This window comes from Anser cygnoides, chromosome 12, assembly GCF_040182565.1.
Source record: "Anser cygnoides isolate HZ-2024a breed goose chromosome 12, Taihu_goose_T2T_genome, whole genome shotgun sequence".
NCBI classification, from domain to species: domain Eukaryota; kingdom Metazoa; phylum Chordata; class Aves; order Anseriformes; family Anatidae; genus Anser; species Anser cygnoides.
This window is the reverse complement of record NC_089884.1, coordinates 18,171,577-18,189,874: the sequence shown is the minus strand read 5'-3', so window position 1 is coordinate 18,189,874 and position 18,298 is coordinate 18,171,577. Positions and strand designations below refer to the sequence as shown.

The 18,298-nt window shown below is 36.7% G+C and overlaps 1 protein-coding gene across 1 annotated transcript; it reads right to left on the bottom strand.

Moving 5' to 3' along the window:
* Nucleotides 1-1,607: 1,607 nt before the first annotated feature.
* On the bottom strand, nt 1,608-14,200 carry BRD7 (bromodomain containing 7). The gene is made up of 17 exons (XM_048075368.2): nt 14,042-14,200; nt 13,497-13,705; nt 12,618-12,747; nt 12,157-12,214; nt 11,104-11,248; nt 10,582-10,692; nt 10,066-10,250; nt 9,135-9,258; nt 8,409-8,484; nt 7,399-7,506; nt 6,891-7,023; nt 5,851-5,962; nt 4,646-4,702; nt 3,731-3,842; nt 3,429-3,572; nt 2,768-2,911; nt 1,608-1,808 (listed from the first exon to the last, which is right to left on the bottom strand). The coding sequence occupies exons 1-17, from the start codon at nt 14,088-14,090 to the stop codon at nt 1,744-1,746; spliced, it is 1,962 nt and encodes a 653-aa protein (XP_047931325.2). The 5' UTR covers nt 14,091-14,200; the 3' UTR covers nt 1,608-1,743.
* Nucleotides 14,201-18,298: the final 4,098 nt, after the last annotated feature.

Below are 18,298 nucleotides of genomic sequence, written 5' to 3'. Positions count from 1 at the left end.
TTCCCCATAAACAGGAGGCATGATATATCTTATATATCTCTATAGAGTTAATGAGATTGTTTTTACTTACAAAGTAAATTTGATACTCATATTTTTGAGAATGTATCTAAGTAGAAAATACATAGCGTGATATACTTGCTAAAGAAAAATTTCCATGCTCTGTTTTCTGTCATCTGTGGCCTTCTATTGCACTATATGAAAGATAAATGACGGGAAATGAGATGCTATAGACTGAACCAATAATGTTTTGCGTCTTACCTTCTCTTGTACCATGAAAATGAGTTAAATATTAATTGAAAAATTCAATCCCTGAAGTGTTTCAAAGTAATCAACTACAATTAGCCACTACTGTGGGGAAAAAACCACAACAGTTAATATTTTATTTAAAGAAAACAAAAAACTATTCTGTGATGATTTGATAACTGAAACTACTGGAGAAGTATTCAGGCTGACAGTTCAAACTGTTTGGAATGAGTTTTAAGAACTGAAAAATTAAAAATGGAATTAAACACCTCTGCAGCTCCTTTTTAGAGAGGAGGAAGAAGAGGAAAGGAAGTATAAAGGTGATGTTGGCCGTAAGACTAGGAACGAAGAGTGGAATTCATTATTCTGTTTTGTCTTTAAGTTACCTCTTCATTTCAGTTCCATGCCACTACAAACATTCTAAATTGCTAATCAGATGGAGATGAACTACTGCATGTCATTGCTGTTAACACTCCAAGGTAACACTGGAACCTTAAAATAAATACTATGGGGTAAAAATAAACAATATTTAAAAATAGGTAATGATGTCTGTGGTAAAACGGTATAGCACTGGACAAGTGTGTGAAAGTAATTGACTAGACCATAGGAAGAATTCTTGTTCAGGACTCTCTGGCTCTGCGTAATACTGCCACCATGCTTCAATTCCTCTCTGCCTGAATGCAGACAAAACAGACTAACACTATAAGCAATTTTGGTGACAAGGGAATCATCTTTTAATTGACAGTTTTCTAAATATGCTCTTCTTTCTGATAAGCAAGCTTAAAATAATTATTCAGATGGTGTTTAGTAATATCTTCAAGTTTTCTACATGCACATCTCAACCTGAGTTAATACTGCTACATTAATGTGGAATTCTTACTGGCAGCCAATGGCTTTGTTAGTCTCACCTTATTGTTGTCATGATGTATTTTAAAGCTTTCAACTTTTAGGATACTGTGAATGGATGTTGCTGCTCATCTATGAGGAAATTAATCTATGCTGAAAGCCTTACAAAGGTGATCTTTTGTTAATTTATCAGGTTACATCAGTTTCATTCAGTGTTGTTTTTTTCCTGTCCCTCATGATCATAAGAGTTGCATGGTTATTTTAAAAAGGGAAACTTGTGTGTTCAGATACTAACGGTTTTTGCCCCAACCAAGTTTAACTACAGTTAAAGCAGTGCTTTTGGAAACTTGTGGTTGAGTCCTTTCCCCCATACACAGCTCCATTTTCACTTAGTGTTTGACTTTTCCAGGCATATAATAATGGAAGGAAAACTTAAAGGACTTCAGCATTTAAAATAAATGACAAAAGAATAATTAAATGAATTTAAGTAACAGAAAAAACTCTTAACAAAACTCAACTTTCAGTTCCAAAATTTAATAAACAAAAGTAGTTTCTTTAACACACAATATACACATGCTCTGTGAATGCACCTGAAGAATGTTTATCTGGTTCTTAAAAAGAATCAAACAAACACCTGTAAACTTAACTGAAGCTTCAGACTTTAACTGGCCCACATTCATTTTCAGTGATGGTGACAGTCTTTTTAGGTTCTTCAAACTCTGAAAGAGTACAACAGACACCAGGTCAATAAGTATATTTATAACTTGTCAATTAAAGTAGTGCATATACAATATAATACTTCTAAAGTAATTTGTGCAGACAGTCCTGAGTTAACTGTGTGTTCTGTAACAGCTCAAGAATTTGTTTGTTACATAGTCTGGCTTGTAGTACACTATGAAAAAGAAATTGCTCGATAATCGTCAAATTGAGATTTCTTAGTTTCCTTGAAAAGAAGTTACTGAAGCAGTCCTGTTCTTCTCATTAAATCACATGAGACCTGAAACCTGTTATAAGCCACGTATTGTGCAAATTTGTTTTGTGAATTGCCTTTCTTGAAACTAAATTCTTGCCTGTCTTATAAATTGAGGACACACAAGTTCTAGGAATGCTTTCACAGTTTACGTGACTTACTAAGCTGCTGCCACAAGGGGGAGATCTGGTTCTGGCACTTAAGTTTTTCACAGAACAAACTCCTAAATCCAGCAAAAACAGTAGTTACTTCGTGCTGGATAAATGAGTTGATGTTGTCAACTGAAAAGCACTACAGCTGGCCAAATTAAGCAAAAGGAGTGCACAGCCAAAAGCTTGGGGAAGAAGGATGCATGATGTCGTCATTTTAGCAAGTGAGGAATTTTAACTTTTTTCTTGTAACTTCACTCTAAATGGAAAAACTAGAACTTAAAGGTTTGCCAAGCTTTACAATTTGGCAGTGCTATAAGATGAATGATAAAATGACCACTTTGAGTAGTTGAAACAAAGTTCCATATATTCAAAAGATTAATTTTGGACTGAGACCAAGCACAACAACTTTCCATTAAAGACAGAATTTTAAGAAGTAGAGAATAACTGAAAGCTGGAACTAAGTTACTGCCAAGTTCTACCACAAGCATTCTAATGATTTGCAGATGTGGTTTTGTTTTAGTTGCACAGATGCTACAAAACAGTTTTGTATACTCACCATCTGTTAAATCTACCCCGCTGTCTTCTGTATCAGGTAAAGGAATCGAAATTCCCATTGCTTTCCGGATTCCATATGTACTAACAATGTCACCTGGAGTCACTCGTTGTGCCAGTTCTTTCAGATTATTGGTTACTCTCTCCGCTGCAAAAAAAAAGAAAGTAGTAGATGTACTCATAGGCTACATGTACAAGCATGCATATAAAATCACTGACATAGAACTGGACCAACATTGGTCATATTTCTGCAATAATGGGGATTTTATCTTTTCTCATTGAGATTGCTATTTTAGGCCACATACACTGTAGTGGATAGTGCACAATTTAGTTTTACTCACAGAACAGACACTCTCGTCACACACTCCTGTCAGAGTAGGCTGCTGTTAACATAAGCTGTGGAACTGAGCTGTGGAACAAGGACCTTTGCTCGAATAATTGAAGAGTAAGTGAGAAAAATTGAGAAAATTCTTGATTTTAGGGAAATTCACTTAGTAAAGAAGAAATACTTGTCATTACTGTTTAAAACCTGAATCTGGCTTTCCATACAACAAATGAATCTACTATACCCAACAGGGCAGAGAATCCCCACTGTTGAAGTTTTGCCTTGATAAACACTAAGACTTGATCAATTCCCCAAAAATTAGCAGAAAAAGTATATTTACCTAAGTGCATCTCTCTGTAAGATGGACCCAGAAGACAAATCATGTTCGGGGGTGGTTTCGTACTTAGTCGTTCATTTTGGGCATCCTGAAGTTCTCTCAGAAGCTTTGTTGTTTCATCAAGTTTCCTCTGGAAAATTTCAGCCTCTGTTTAATGAAGAAAATTCCTGTTAGTAAGAGTGTGTGTTTACTTATGTTATGATATAAACTATGTAAGACTGAATATGCAAGGAGACTGAGAACATTAATTACCTTTCATTAAAGGTTACAGACACATCAGAATTGCTAGTACCAAGATAACTTACCCTCAGAATCAAACTCTTCTATAGGCATGCCAAAGTTTGTAACAGCTTTTAGTGCTGTGAGTCTGTCATTATTAGCAGAGTCCAACCTTGTTGCAATGTCAATTTCCATAATCTAAAAAAGCAGCAAGAAATAATTTATATAATATTTATATCAGTCTTGAAACAACAAAATTGTTTTGGGGAAATCAGAATATCAAATTAGTTAAAATTAATCAGCTCTACAAAAAAGAAGTGAACTTATAGCAGGAAAAAAGTAAAGATACCCTATAAACTTTTACTGATCGCTACTTACTCAGCTGACTATTTCATACTCAAAAATTGGTATCTCACCTAGAAAAGAACTTATGTACAATCTGAGACCAAAAGTCAAAAAACAATCCAGGAACTGGAAGCAGGTTAAAGCTTCAGGAGAGCAGCCTTTCAGTGGAACTACTACTATACTTTCTCTAACTGAACAAAGTTTGTCGGGTGGAACGATTTTAGTGATATTTTGTATGCCTACAGGGACACAAGCTAGTTGAGAATGTGACTCAAAGATTTCTAAGTCTTGTGGAGTATGGTATTTTATACTTATTACCAGTTCATGTTAAAAGAAATCATTTTTAAGAGTAATTAGAATAACTAAAGTTGCCAAACAGAAGAGCCAGTGGATTGTATAATAATTTCAGACAAAAGTATATAAGCATTTTCTTCCACTGCTATTGGCATATAGTCTAAATTAAGAATTAACTTTTTGAAGATTCTGGAGATTCTCCAAATGCCTACTAAATAGCATGCAGTTGTCACAATTTACATTGTGTATATTTACAATCAAATTTTCAATGTCGCTTCATAGCTTTACAGTTGTTGGCAGTTTTATAACTGACAAGCTAGACATGTTGCTTATAGTAGCTAATAGATATAGAAGAATCTTACCTTTACATCTTTTATTGCATCACTTCTTTCATGTGGGCCTTCAGTTTCTTCCAGGGGCTGAATACACAAAGGATTCTTTAAAGCAGGCATTAAAACTTATCTTTTCCTTAAGGTCAAAGTAACACCTTACGATCTGGTATTTTAAACTGAGGTAAATGATGCAAGCTTTCTTTGTAAAACCAAGTTACAAAGCAACTATTTTTTAGAAGGCATTTTCAGATACCAATGTTTGCTAAAAATACATTTTTATAGCATGCATTTTATTACTCTCTGCAAACATCCATGTGTTTTTCCCCAGTGACATCACCTCACAGATTATTTACTGGGGAGAAGGGAGAAAAGGAAGCACGATGATTAGAGGCTGAAATATACTGCTTCAATACATAACTATTTCTTAATATTTTGCACCAATAGCAACTGAACCCTGTAAGTCAGTGTCACTACTGGGTACTAGAAAAGAGTAATGCTAAGCAAAGGTCTGAACTGGAGGCTAGGGGCTGATCTTTGCTCTATGAACTATTTCCAGTATTAGTTTAGCTGATATATGAACCATTACTAAGAAGCTATGATCTGTATTTCAAGTTTCCATTCATGTGAAAGTAGGTCAAATGAACATTTGTAGTTAGCAGTAACTGCCCTCTGAAGATACTCAACTAATTCTAGGATTGTGAATGAAGTTTTAGTCTCATTCTGTTCCCCTCATCAGCTCCTCTGATTCCAGTCATGTTGGCATATATGGGTACTGAAGTCTCAGGAGCACCTGAGGACTACCTGTTCAGTGGTTTTCCATAGTGCAGTGCTTTTAAACTCAAATATGTGCTAACTAATGAAAAAAAAACCCTAGGTACTAATTCTGACATAAACAGTGGCTGCTAGGAGGCATGCTAAACTTTTCATGGAAACTAACAAAAAACTGGGCTCACCTGGTCTCTAAACCCCATATTGCTGTTTTCTTTCTAAGCACTAGGGGCAGAATAGATAGAAAAAGGCCATGGGACTCTGGGTAACGTTACAATATTTTGTAATTTTTCACAATTCATTAATTAACAAACCAGCATAATCTCTTCCCTGAAGACAAAGGTGTCTTCACTTCCAAATTTTACCACTTAAAAGGGGGCCTGTCAATAGGATCAGTATCATCTTTCTCTAGCTTTATGGCTTGCGTGCAAAAATAAAGCCTAGAAAGTCCACAAACTCACTCTTACCGCTTCAAGTTCTCTGAGAGATCTAGAGTGTCCCCCTTTAGTTAGGACATCAAGCAAACTATCAGCCATTAGGAAAGGATAATCTTGTGATTTCATCAAAAATTCATGAATACTAGAAGATTAAAAGATAGTTAAGGTAAGCAACTTCTGTATCTAACATTCAACAGTAAGAAGTTTTGTTAGGTAAAGGCAGACCGATATCTACAGAATGGAAAACACAAAAAACAGCATAGAATTTAACCTAAATAGCTTGCTTTTGTTTAATTATCTATGGCTTTTGTAGCCCAGGAACCCATTCAGATTACTTACAAAACCTGAAAAAGGATGAAAAGTATACTGCTTTAGGCAGCTGCATGAAACTGACAGCAAACTTGCACAGTCACTTAACATTTGCGCTATACTTAAGTATTCCTATATTTCATATGAATTTATATTACTGTGTATTCTATTTTTGAGTTCTCATAAAACAAAAGGACTTAAATTCTGACATTTTTACAAGCAAGAATAATAGAAGCAATGGGAATTAATTATTTTTGCTGTAGCAAATAGTAGGAAAATCAAGCAGTATACGCGTTATTTAAGAATGAAATTAGGACTCTGGATTCGGATCTCCCACTGTAACCACAGTAATGTGGTCACTATTTGACGTTAACAAAGATGACTTTTTCTTAAGGCAGTAATAAAATTCATTAACATTAAAACATTAACGTTAAAAATTTCAGTTTGTCTGAACACTTTTGCCTCAACAATTTTTCTGGTTTTGAACATGAATCCTTCAGAATTAGTTATGAATACAATTAAGTGCTAGACTCTATGTTCTTATGTATTGGTACGATAAAAATCCTTCAACCCTGGCTAATTTTACATCGCATACAAGTTCTCTTACTAAATTTTTCCTTCTTAAAACTAACAAAAAAACAGTAGGCTGTAAGACAGTAGCAACATCATTCCAGCAGCAAAGATGCAGTCCATGCAGAGATTTGCACAAAACTGCTTCTGTACATGAAAACTGTAAATACACATCCTAGCTGTTTGATTACCTGAAAGATCCTTGATTAGAGTCTTCCCCATACGTTGAATAGATTAAGTCAGAATCTTCTTTGCTGATGTTGGCAAACGTAGAATCGTATGTCGGAGCATAGGAACTATAAGGTCCATAATTCAAGTATGTCACTAATGAATAACAACAGCGCTAATTATCACCTCTGGTACGCACATATCAGATAAAAGTGAGAAGCGGTTGTAAAACAATCCCCCCAAAGAAATTTCTAGAACATAGTTCTTAAGATGAAAACAAGTTTAGCAAAAACCTTTGTACCTCGCTGGTATAGTTCCTCTTCTCAATGTAGATGATTTTATTGAATGCACCTCCCCTTTTGTACGTGTAAATTTGTGATGTGCTGTTTAGTTGTGTGATAAATATATGCAAAGATGTGCTTTATCATTAAAAAATAAGTTCAAAACTGTACGAGTAATGAAATCAACATATTTTGTTTATATAAAAAGGAGAATTAAAATAATAACAAAAAATAGTAATTCAGCACTTGCCTGGAGTAACCTTGTTTCTTTTATCTTCTTTGAACCCTTGTAATGTATTAACTCCTGACTGAAGTCTCCCTGCTGTCATACCCAGCTTTACAGGGCAGTAACCTGGTTCTATAGGATATAATCAAAATACATAAGTAATGATGGCACAGTTAACTGACAGAGGAAGACATCCAAACTCATTTAATACTCATAGCCAGAAACTTCAGATTATACAGGATACAACTCTAAGTGCGTTTCTGTCCAACTGTTTCATATTAAAGACTATGTGTAGTCTTGAATATGAAGTCAGACTTAAGTAAGCGATAATACTAGTTTAAGTAATAACACTAGGTAAGGATAGAAGATTTAACTTAGATGTTTTCACTACTAATTTTCTTCCTTCCTGCCTCCCCTAACAAAGGCTATATTGTTAAAGAGGATCTGATTGTAAATGGGACAGATAAATTTATTTATTCTTGCCGAGATTTCCCACTGCACAAATTAGGGGAATGGAGAAGTCAAACTTTCAGCAAGGTTTCACTCTATTCGAGACCTTCTCAGTTCAATTCTGCAGTGAGTCGGCAGTTAACCAATCAAGTACCTGCACTCTTCCAGCTAGTGGCACTACACAGATGGCACTGATGTGACAAATGATTGAGGTCCCAGATGGTTCCTAGTTCTTGAAAGGTCTGTGACCCTTCAGGTCACAGACTTCACTCTACAAATGATCCTGACTTAAGGGTATTCCAGAAATTAAATGTGCCCTAGCATATGACTGGTAGTCCCGTCTCTATGGCAAAAGAAGTCTCTTGCACCTTCCACAAATAGGTGATGCAAAATGGAGAAGCAATAGCCACTGAGGGCCCTCTCCAGTTCCTCCTAACAGTGATCAGCTGCAACTTTTTAAATTCAAATTATCAGGCTATTAAGAACCATTTGATTGCTAGGCACCATTCACCCATCTACCCCAGCTAAAAAGCTACAGAACAGGTAGGTGGAAACTATTTGTTACCTGAACCATGCCAACTTACCTCCTGCAGTAAGGTCGACTGGATTAAGAAGGCCCAGAGTTGTTGTACCATCTGGCTTTCTTCTTTCAAATTCACACTGAAATAATATTTTAGTTTATACACTAGTTGAAATTCACAGCTCTTAGATTTATAAAAACCTCTAATGAAACCCCCTCAACTGTATGAATTAGAAAGCAATTTGGAAATATCAGTCAAATTCAAAGTGAATACTCCTACTGTTTTTACTCTCACTAGGTAACTGTTACTGATCTAGGAATTAACAAGTTACAAGAAATAGTAACATTTCTGTAAAGACTAAGAAAACAGGTAACTCATACTTTATAGAAAATTAGGCCCAATTTTACCAAACTGGGTTCTTCCTCCTATATATTTAACAGTCTTTACTCAGACGTCTGACTGCTTCAGAAATCAGAACTAAGAGGGAATTTTTTTTTTTTTGCAGGTCAGATGAGATATTTTTTGAAGTTCTTAGTATTCAACCTTTTCGGTTACTTTATTTAAAAATTCAGGAAACTTAAGCTGAACTTGCTCTGTTGATAAAATCCAGCATGTGTTCAATGGGTATCCTTCCTTCTCCCCACCCTCCTCTTATCTTGGACATGATTACTCATGTAAAATGATGGAAGCTGTAGTAAAAGCACCCCTTGAGTTTCAACTGACATACGATGCTAAGTGAGCCTGGTCCACGAAAAAGTGAATGGAGTTACCAAACACCCCAAGACTTACCTGGCTGTTTGCAAGTCGTCTTGTTAGCTTTCCTCCAGATTCTCTAACAATGCGATCAATCTGCTCTTGTTCCCTTTCCAAGCTATTGTTTCTTAATTTGTCTTCAAGTAGATCTTTGTCTTTCCTGTGAATAAAATTGACACGTCTTAATTACTAGCTTTAACAGACACCAGTCGGCTATCAGGAAAGGATACAGTGGAATATTTTTTTTTTTCTGTCAACTGTGCAAACTGTTTTAATACAGCAGGAAAAAAAGTGACAGACACTACTCATACCCACAAATGCTTTTTAAATTAGTGACTGTAAAGACCTTTGTTTAGCTTACTTTAGCCATACAGATGTCTAGTTTGGCAGCTTGTCAGATTTTACATCATTACTCCCACAAAACAAACAAGGATATTTTGGGTAAAATTAATTCGGATACTCTGGATTTTAGTATCTATTTTTGAATCTGTGAAAATGAATTCACTAGTATTTCGGAACATTAAAAGAAGTATTTCTAGATATTAAAAGATAATTTAGAAAGTATATGTTCTGTAGCTATGCATTTACAAGGTTCAAATACAAGTATTATGCACAAAATACATGCAAATGGCTAAATAGTTATTTTGAACTGGGATATTTAAAAGTTTTCTTCAAAACAGTGCTATCTACGTGAAAGAGACACTAAAATAGAAAATAACTGAAGGAATGGAGTTGATGACCAGTACAGGGTTACCTCCACAAAAAAATGATGGTACTATATAAAAGATTCTACATATATTTTTAGTATACAAGAATGCTTTATATAAATGTTGCTCCCTTGAGATGAAGGACTCCTAGTGTATATCCTGTACCAGAGAGACCCACATCTACTAGTCCCTAATAATTGTCATCTTTCAGTGCCTTTAAAGAGGTGTATCCTCTAATCAGTAATGAGACAATACTTCACTTTTTGTGTTCTTTGTTGGGTGTTTTGAATGCTTTGGTATCACCATCCACAGATTCTACTTTGTCTTTCCCAGAACTATTTTCATCTTCTCCAGTTAGTTGCTGTTCCATCTTGTCTTTCTGTTTCCTTGTCTTCTGCAGATCAGCCATGAATTCTATACTTTGTTTCAGGCTCTGAATCCTCTCCTAAAAAACACAGCAGAATCTTTCTGTTTCCTGCTTCCATCAATCTTTTCTTAACTTACCCGCAGAGAATTATTTAATTTTAATCCTTTCTTTCTTTTACTAGCAAAAGACAATTTAGAAAAATCAAATATTAAATGCAAATAAGTGATCTGCTAGCAGTACTAAAGCATGAGCTTTTAATACAGTGAAATCCTAATATACAAGCATTTGACACATATTAAGCAAGTTTTTATTCATTTTCATGAGATCCCTATAAGAAAAGCAGAATGAAAGAAGAGTCAAAAAGTAAGAAGGCTATCTTTTAATAGTTTGTTTTGTAATTTTCTATTACCTGGCTAAGTATCTTCATCCCTGAGTGCAGCAGTTTTTTTGCAGCTTTGTAGTAAATGGTGTCTGGTTTGTTGTATGTCATTGCGTTAGTACACATCAGTTTGAAGTTTTCCTATGCAAACATTAATAATTTTGGAATTAAAGTTAAAATTTTACAGCACACTGTATTAAAATCCTTGTTGCAAATGATTTATCTAGAGCTTTAGTGAAAAAGAACTTCAAAGAACCTTTTAAATGAATTTAAATGTATTTAATTAAAAATTTAAACGGAAATAAGTAAATCAAACTCCTCTCAAAACTGGCCTCCCAATAACATCCTGAAAACATTCCTAAATGTTAAGCATTGTTTCTAATTTTTAAAGTTTTGATGCAAAACCTCTTTCTCACAAAAAAGCCAAGAAGAAACATTTCTTCATGCTGAAGTATTGGTTCTTTTTGGTAACTTCATATTCTTATAAAATTCTAGAGCTGAAGTAAACTGACCATAATCCATCTCTAGTCAAAATGAAATTTACAGAATTACCTTTAATTCTTCTATGGACTGGTACCCATTGTTCTTGATCTTCTCTTTCATTGTACTAAAATCCATCGGATTTTTAATGATCATGGAATAGCCAGGAGCAATAAAGTCAGTCACAGGAAATGAAAAGAAAGAACTTGGATCCTTTCTGATAAGATATGAAAAGACATTTTTATGTTTTGACTTTATTATAAAGAACATATTGAGCTTGGAGTTAAATAGAAAGGAACAGACTAGGCTGAAAAGGGATCAAAAACATAAAGCCAGAAATGGCTTGTGTCAGCACAGTCTTTCACTTTTGAAGGCTGGAAAGATTCCATAACAAACCCATATACCAGAAAAGTGCTACAAACATATTTTAGGAGTTAGTTCTACAGTTGGATAACTATCTGTATTCCTCAAAAGATTTAAAAATAAAAAACATTCTTTTGAAGTTTTGGTCTTTCCAGAAGTGGTTTTATACTAAGGTTGATGAAAAATAAAGGGAACAAATGTGATAAGAATGCATACCTATCATTCATTAATTTTCTTACCCTGAAATTAACAGAAGGGAAAGCTGGTTGCTAAAATCTGTGATAGAACATACGTATTTATAATTCTGTTCATTTTCAGTTCACACAGTTTTAACATTCTTTTTTACATTAAAATTTTTCCAAGGCTTTTTGTGATCTCTGATGTACACTGATGTTCACGGATGCTTCTAATAGCATTAACGTCAAATTTAGTTGCTTGGTATTTTCTCTGTGGGGTCAGGCTAGGCTGATGAGCTGCTGAGAATCTTTTCTAGAACGGATTTTTTTTGTGTGTGTTTTTTTTTGTTTTTGTTTTTCAAGGGTTTTCTAAAATTACTTTAAACTTAAAACTGACATGATTACAAGAAGCCTAAACTGAGCAAAAACTGTAAGTATGTATTCTTAAACTAGTACTTCAATTCCTAAAATAGTCATGTCAGCATAATATTTAGCAATATTGTCAGTCAGCTTTTTATAAGCTTCTTCTCTTAATGTAGGTTATATTCATTTCATAGCTCTGAAAGCCTGTAGCATGGATATTTACCTCTGCAGCTGTCTCATGAGTTGATTCAGAGCTTCCTGAAGTGGTGTCTGCTCCACCTCTAGACCAAAGAGAAGGGGGCGGGAGAAAGGATGTGAATCAGAACTGACAGCAAGTGGTACTAAACTTCCAAGATATTAGCAATCAAACTAATAAAACTGATCCAACTTGAGAATTCCTGATAAACAAACAAACAAAAAAAGATGGTTGCGAAAACGACAGGATATGTAGGGGATCTCCTTTTCTCATTGACCTTAACACCCTACACACACAGACACGGACACTAGATACCCTTTTGCAAAAGAAGTACATTGTAACGTAGTTTCATGTATTTCTATAAGATGGGGAAGAACATTGGGATGGCAAAAAATGTCAACACAGTTGCTACAGAAACAAACAAAACATAAGTCAATTGCAGAAAACTGGAATTAACCAAGGGTAAACAAAATGTAATTTTTTCCTACCTTCCTGTTTTGATAAAGTACTTGCCAATGGTTTCTCTGGTGGCAATTCCAACCTGATAGGGGTCTGACATTTCAGTTCCTGCTCTCCATCGCTGTCTGGGTGGTCTCGATCGCGTTTCTTTTTATCATCCTAGAAAGAGAAAGATTGTTATAGAAACTCAGGGGATCTCCAAACCAGTCTTATTACTGCATGTAATGCTCTCCAGATTTTTCAAAACAACCTAGCATTTTTATTTTTTTAAAATAATTGTAAGGCCCTGTATTCTTTATGTACTGTCTCCATCTACTGGACAGTACTTTAATTCAGCTATATAACAATCTATCCCAGTATTATTATTTTTTAAACATGACAGCCTTTTATAGCATGACAGGAACAATTCTGCACAGAGAATTATCTCCATTGAAGCCCCTAGGATTATTTTGAAGCTTTTAGAAAAACTAGTAGGAAAGAGACAGGAAGTTTAAAATGAGGGGTACCCCTAATACTTCAAATAAGTATGTTATAATTACTTATCAGCTAAAGAACCCCCAAAGGGAAATATATTTCCTTCTTTTTAATTAAGAACTAGTAAGGCTTCATTTTACGTAAATTAATTTATTTAGATGTGAAAATTGTTTCTGTTTTTAATTTTCTTTGTTTATACTAGCCACTATTTTAGATGGCTTTACTCATCTTTTTCTGAAAGTACCTGGAGGAAAGGCATTGGCAGAACCAGCATACACGCTTTGAATGTACTCCAGTTTAAGTATACAAGCTAGTCATATCTGCTCACCATCTGACAAGAGGTCTAGAGAAAGCTGAAGATTTTTTTTTTGGGGGGGGGGGGGGGGGGGGGGGCGGGGGGGGGGAGGCTAAAATGCAATAGTACGAATGCATACCTTAACTTTTCTCTTTCTTTTCTCCTTTTCTTCTCCAGGAACTTGCTTCTCTCCTTTCTTCCTCTTTTTCCGTTTTCTGTCTTTGTGCTTCTCGTGCTCGGATTTGTCATCGTATAGGCTTGAATCAAGTCCTGTGTTTCCAGTAGACAGCTCGGCAACTTCACTTCCTCCAACTTTCAGCACCAGCTTCAGGGGCTTTTCTACATATTCTTAGGATAGCAGAGAAATAAGGCACATGAGTAGCGCAGAAAACACTCTCACTCCACCCGGATAACAACACAGGGTGAGCTTTACCTCCACCAGACGGTACCCCCGGGCTGCCACAGGCGCAGAGCCCCCTCCCTTGCCTTGCGGGCCCCGCAGCAGCGCTCTCCCCGGAGCTGGGCACACGAAGCCCAGCCCGGGCTGAGGGCCGGCGGCTCCCGGCCCGTCAGCAGCAGCCCAAGGCCGGCGGGCCCGGCCAGGCCGCGGGCCGAGACCCCACACCCGCCTCGCTCGCTCCCTTCCTCCCCTGCCGGCCCCCCAGCCGCCGACCACCCACCCACCCTCGTAGGGGTGCTTGTCCGACTTGTGCTTCTTGTGTTTCTTGCCCATGTCGCCGGCGGCCGGCTCGGCCAGGCCGCGCTGTCGTCGCGGCGGGGCAGGGGGGAGATGGGGCCGCGGTGCTGCGGCGCCCCCTGGCGGCCCGGAGGTGCCGCGGCGCATGCGGAGCGGAGGCCGCGGGCTGCGGCGGTGGGGGCGCGCTCGGTGCCGGTGAGCGGGCAGAGCGGGAGGGCCGTCGTGAGCGGCTCTCCCAGGTCGTGGGGGGTTCTTTCAGCCGTGCCCGTGCCTGCGCAGCCCGGGGCGGGGGGTGCGGCCTCCGCAGAGCGCCCTCAGAGCCCGCCCGGGCTCCCCTCTCCTCAGAGCCCATCCCGCTCCTCGCAGCCCGCTGCCTCTCCTCGCAACCGCCCGGGCGCCCCGCTCCTCACAGCCCGCTCCGCTCCTCACAGCCCACCCCGCTCATACGTTTTCGGGAAATACACCCCTATTGTCCATTACAAGTGCAAAAATTAACTTTTAGATGGAAATTAAGGCTTCCTATAAACTCCTTCGAATTTAATGGCATATTTGTCGAGGCATCTACGGTTTCAACAACACTGCCGTAGCTACTGTTTTAACGCCTGCCCCGTAACGTCTCTCAAAATGTTACTTCTGTAAAGTTTAAGTGCAGAAATATACCGTGCCTGTTTCTAAAGCGAAACTTCAATTTTAATCCCACAGGGATAATCCCGTAACTGTTCCTCAAATTTGTTGACTCATATGTGATATTCTATAGCCTAAGAAAATAATAATTAGATGTTAATTAGAGATTTATTATACATCTTCGCAAGGTTAATTTTTAAAGCTTGCGAAGTTCCAGAAAAATGTCCGTTGGCCACTCAGTCACAGGGAATTTAATCAGATGTGACAGCTTTGTTTTGCATTGTACTGGGGAGATTTACTGTCATTTGGTAACCTACTCAGAGAATTGTGTGGGTGGTGCTCTGGAATAAACCACAGTTTTCCTGCTTGATCTTACTCCAGTAGTTTGAAATTCAGCTATAATAGACACAGTTGTTTTTCTGCTTCACATCTGGATCCTTTAATACTCTTATTACATATGCAGTGAATGTTCTTAAGCATACTTTAGTGAGATGTAGAGGGCTTTTGCTTGGGACCTGGCCACATATAGAAAATACAAGTCTAGTAAATATTTAAAGGACATGTTTTATAGAATAAAAAAAAGTTGCTATATCCTCTATTCCCACAAGAGAACTGGCAGACTTTCTAAGTTTTTTCTTCTAAATGTTATATGGCGAGACCGTTTGTTCAATCGTTTTTCTGAAATTTCCTGACTAATCTCATCCTGAATCTAATGAAATTTGAGAGAATTATACACAAACAAGTCATGTGGATATTGCCAGTGTTGAGGGCTGCCCTTTCTAGGTGTCTCATTCAGTAACATCTGGATCAGAGGAAGATACATTTCCAACTGGTAGCAGAGGCCCTCATTCCTAGAATACATGCCATTTTGCCATCCTTGTCTCGATGTCTTCTTTCCAATGGAAGGATATGTATTTCTTCCCCCTCATAAGTATTAATACAGCCTTTCAAAACACACTGTGAGAAGCCTGAAAAGAGAAGATGCTGCATTTCTGAGCAATGTTCAAGAGTCGCTGTTGGGTCTTTTCATTACGAACTGAGCATATTTGGTTCCTGCCTACTCAGCTGGCTCTGCTGTTACCTGTAGCACTAGAGGAAAGCTAAAGGAATCTTATCTCTGCATCCTCTTCCAATGCATTTTGTCTTCTCAGCCCTGATCGTGGGCAGTTCTTGCAACTTCAGGGGAATTCAGTTGTGTGAAGAAGAAACACGTAAGTCCTGAATGTCCTATAAATCAACACAAAGGCTGCGTACAACTTGGAGCAGCTGTCATTTAAATGTTTGAGAAGTGATTTGTTCTATTGCCATAAAGAAAAAAACTTATGACCTCCTGTTTCCCAGTGATGTATTTTCATATTTTCAAATGAGATGCTATTTTTCAACAACAAATCACATTGTTTATAAATTTTCCTTTCACCCAGTAAAACTGAAAGCTGGTAGTTTACAGAGCTGACTCAAGATAGCTAAAGCTTGGCTGGTACAAAGTTTGCGTGGTGACATAGCAAAAGAGCTGTCGGTGTAGACAGAGCTACAAGCTTCAGAAAGCTTGATCTTCTTTCAGATTTATTGCAAGTCTCACACTTCAATATTTTGCCAAATTCACATCTACTGGAACCATGTACTCACCTGTAATTATAAACTGTAATTAAAATAGAAGTTATTACATACTATTATTCTAGACAAAGACTTGGAAATCTGGTTTAAGCTAACCCTAGAAACCTAGAAGTTGAATAAAATAATCTAAATTTTAAGACTGGTGATTTCTTCAGAAATCCGACTCGAATTTATGGATTCTTCTATTGAATTCTGTTTCATACTTCTGTGACTTTTATTAGCAATATTCCAGACTTTATGATTGGGACCTAACTTGGCATGCAGTGCACGTTCTAAAATTCTGTTTTAGTAATGCTTCCTGAATGTGCTGTCCAGCTGTTTTAAATTGCTATGATTATGAAAACAATTTCAAAGCCTTACCAGAGTAAAAAAAAAATGGGTCTTTTTTTTTTTCTCTGTATCAAAATCCTAAGATTACACCCCTACACAGCAAGACTACAACATGTATATAGTGTAGTATCTTCTATAATGTTCTTGTCACTTGGCTTTCAACTAATTGTTGTATAAGCCTAACTCTGAGGTGTAAATTTTGCATCAGTACTTGAGTGGTGGAGCATTTTGTTGTACTGTACTGTCCCCTTCTGTTTCCTCTGTTTTCTCTTAGTCTTTTTTCCTCTTCTCTTCCTTTTCTTTTAAATCACAACAGAGAGGAGAACCTGTAACCTGTCCTCGCTGTGCAGTCTGCAGATGACCATAACACAAGCCTTTGTTCTCCTATCTTTGTAATTAAAATCACATGCAGGGATTTGATTTCCATTGGACTTTAATTTGCTGAAGGGCTTTAACTTTATTCATAACAAACTGTCCTTAACAGACAAAGTATTTGATGTCAAATGTGTTTTTTTTTTTTTTCTTTTCCCCTTCTTCAGCACATTTTTCTTGGTGTATTATCTGCACTGAAATAGACAAATTTGAATGAGGTTGAGGTCAGTTATTAGGTACAGTTATTGTAGAAGGTTTTTCAAATCTGTTTCATGAAAAATGTGTTTTGATTACAAATACAACAGGACCCTCTGCAATATGTCAGATTAATGGATAGCATTCAAATCTCTTTTCTTTTAACAGTCCTGAACTCAAGTTAGAAATTAAATTAAACCTGAAATTTCTTTATTGCTATTAAAAATTGTACAATTTTTCAACATGTCATCTCATTATTTTCTGTTTTTATGGAAAATATGCAGTCTTCCGTAAATAGGCTTTAACCTGGAGTAAATTAGCTGCTAGTTATTTTAAGAATATTTACATGATGTATGCTATATACTAATACTGAGTTACTGAGTCATCATTTAATTATAACCTTCTTCAGTGACATGTAGAAGTGTCTGGAAACTATGTAAGTATTATATAGAAATTTTCTATATAAAAAGTATAATTTAGAAAGTTTCTATATAAGAGAACATGTAAGAAGTATCACAGAAACTATATAATACTCTTTCTAAAATATATCTTCCCAGCTAACAAAATCAGATAAAGAAAAAGGAAGCTATTAGAAATCATTGCTCCATCCCAACAAGTATTTTTTTATTTTCCCAAATTAGTGTGCAATATAGCCTTATAGCAAGGACGATATGATGACGTTCTGTTTCTTCTAAAGGTTACAGAACCTTTTTTTCTGTTTGAAGAGCTTTGCATTGGCAGTTGATGTTAAAGATTATTATTTCTTTTGCCTGACTTTTTGAAGTAAATCTTTCCTTCCTGTATGATTTGCTTTGTGAGCAAAGCACGCTTTCTGGTTGAGGGAATGAAAATAGAGCAGCTTCTATTAATTACAAAGAGAAAGACTATTACTTCAGACTCGCAATATATGATATTGTTACATAGGAAAGCTGACAGTTCTTATCATTACTTGGTGTACACAGATCTGTAACAAGACCTCTGTCAGCTAAAGCGATTTCCTTTTCTATATGATTTTTGCAAGTGTAATAAAATGGTGGAGTGCTTCTTGTGACTGCAAGTTGCAATGCGCGAAGTGTGAATATGTTTTGCTAATGTGAATGGAGGTCTTT

Bases quoted from the DNA above. Each gene is read 5' to 3' on its own strand.
- BRD7 (XM_048075368.2), bottom strand. From the start codon at position 14,090: ATGGGCAAGAAACACAAGAAGCACAAGTCGGACAAGCACCCCTACGAG. The intron at 13,706-14,041 runs GTGGGTGGGTGG...TGCTATCCTAAG, and splicing joins GGACAAGCACCCCTACGAGG to AATATGTAGAAAAGCCCCTG. The intron at 3,573-3,730 runs GTAAGTTATCTT...TTCATTAAACAG, and splicing joins AGAAGAGTTTGATTCTGAGG to AGGCTGAAATTTTCCAGAGG.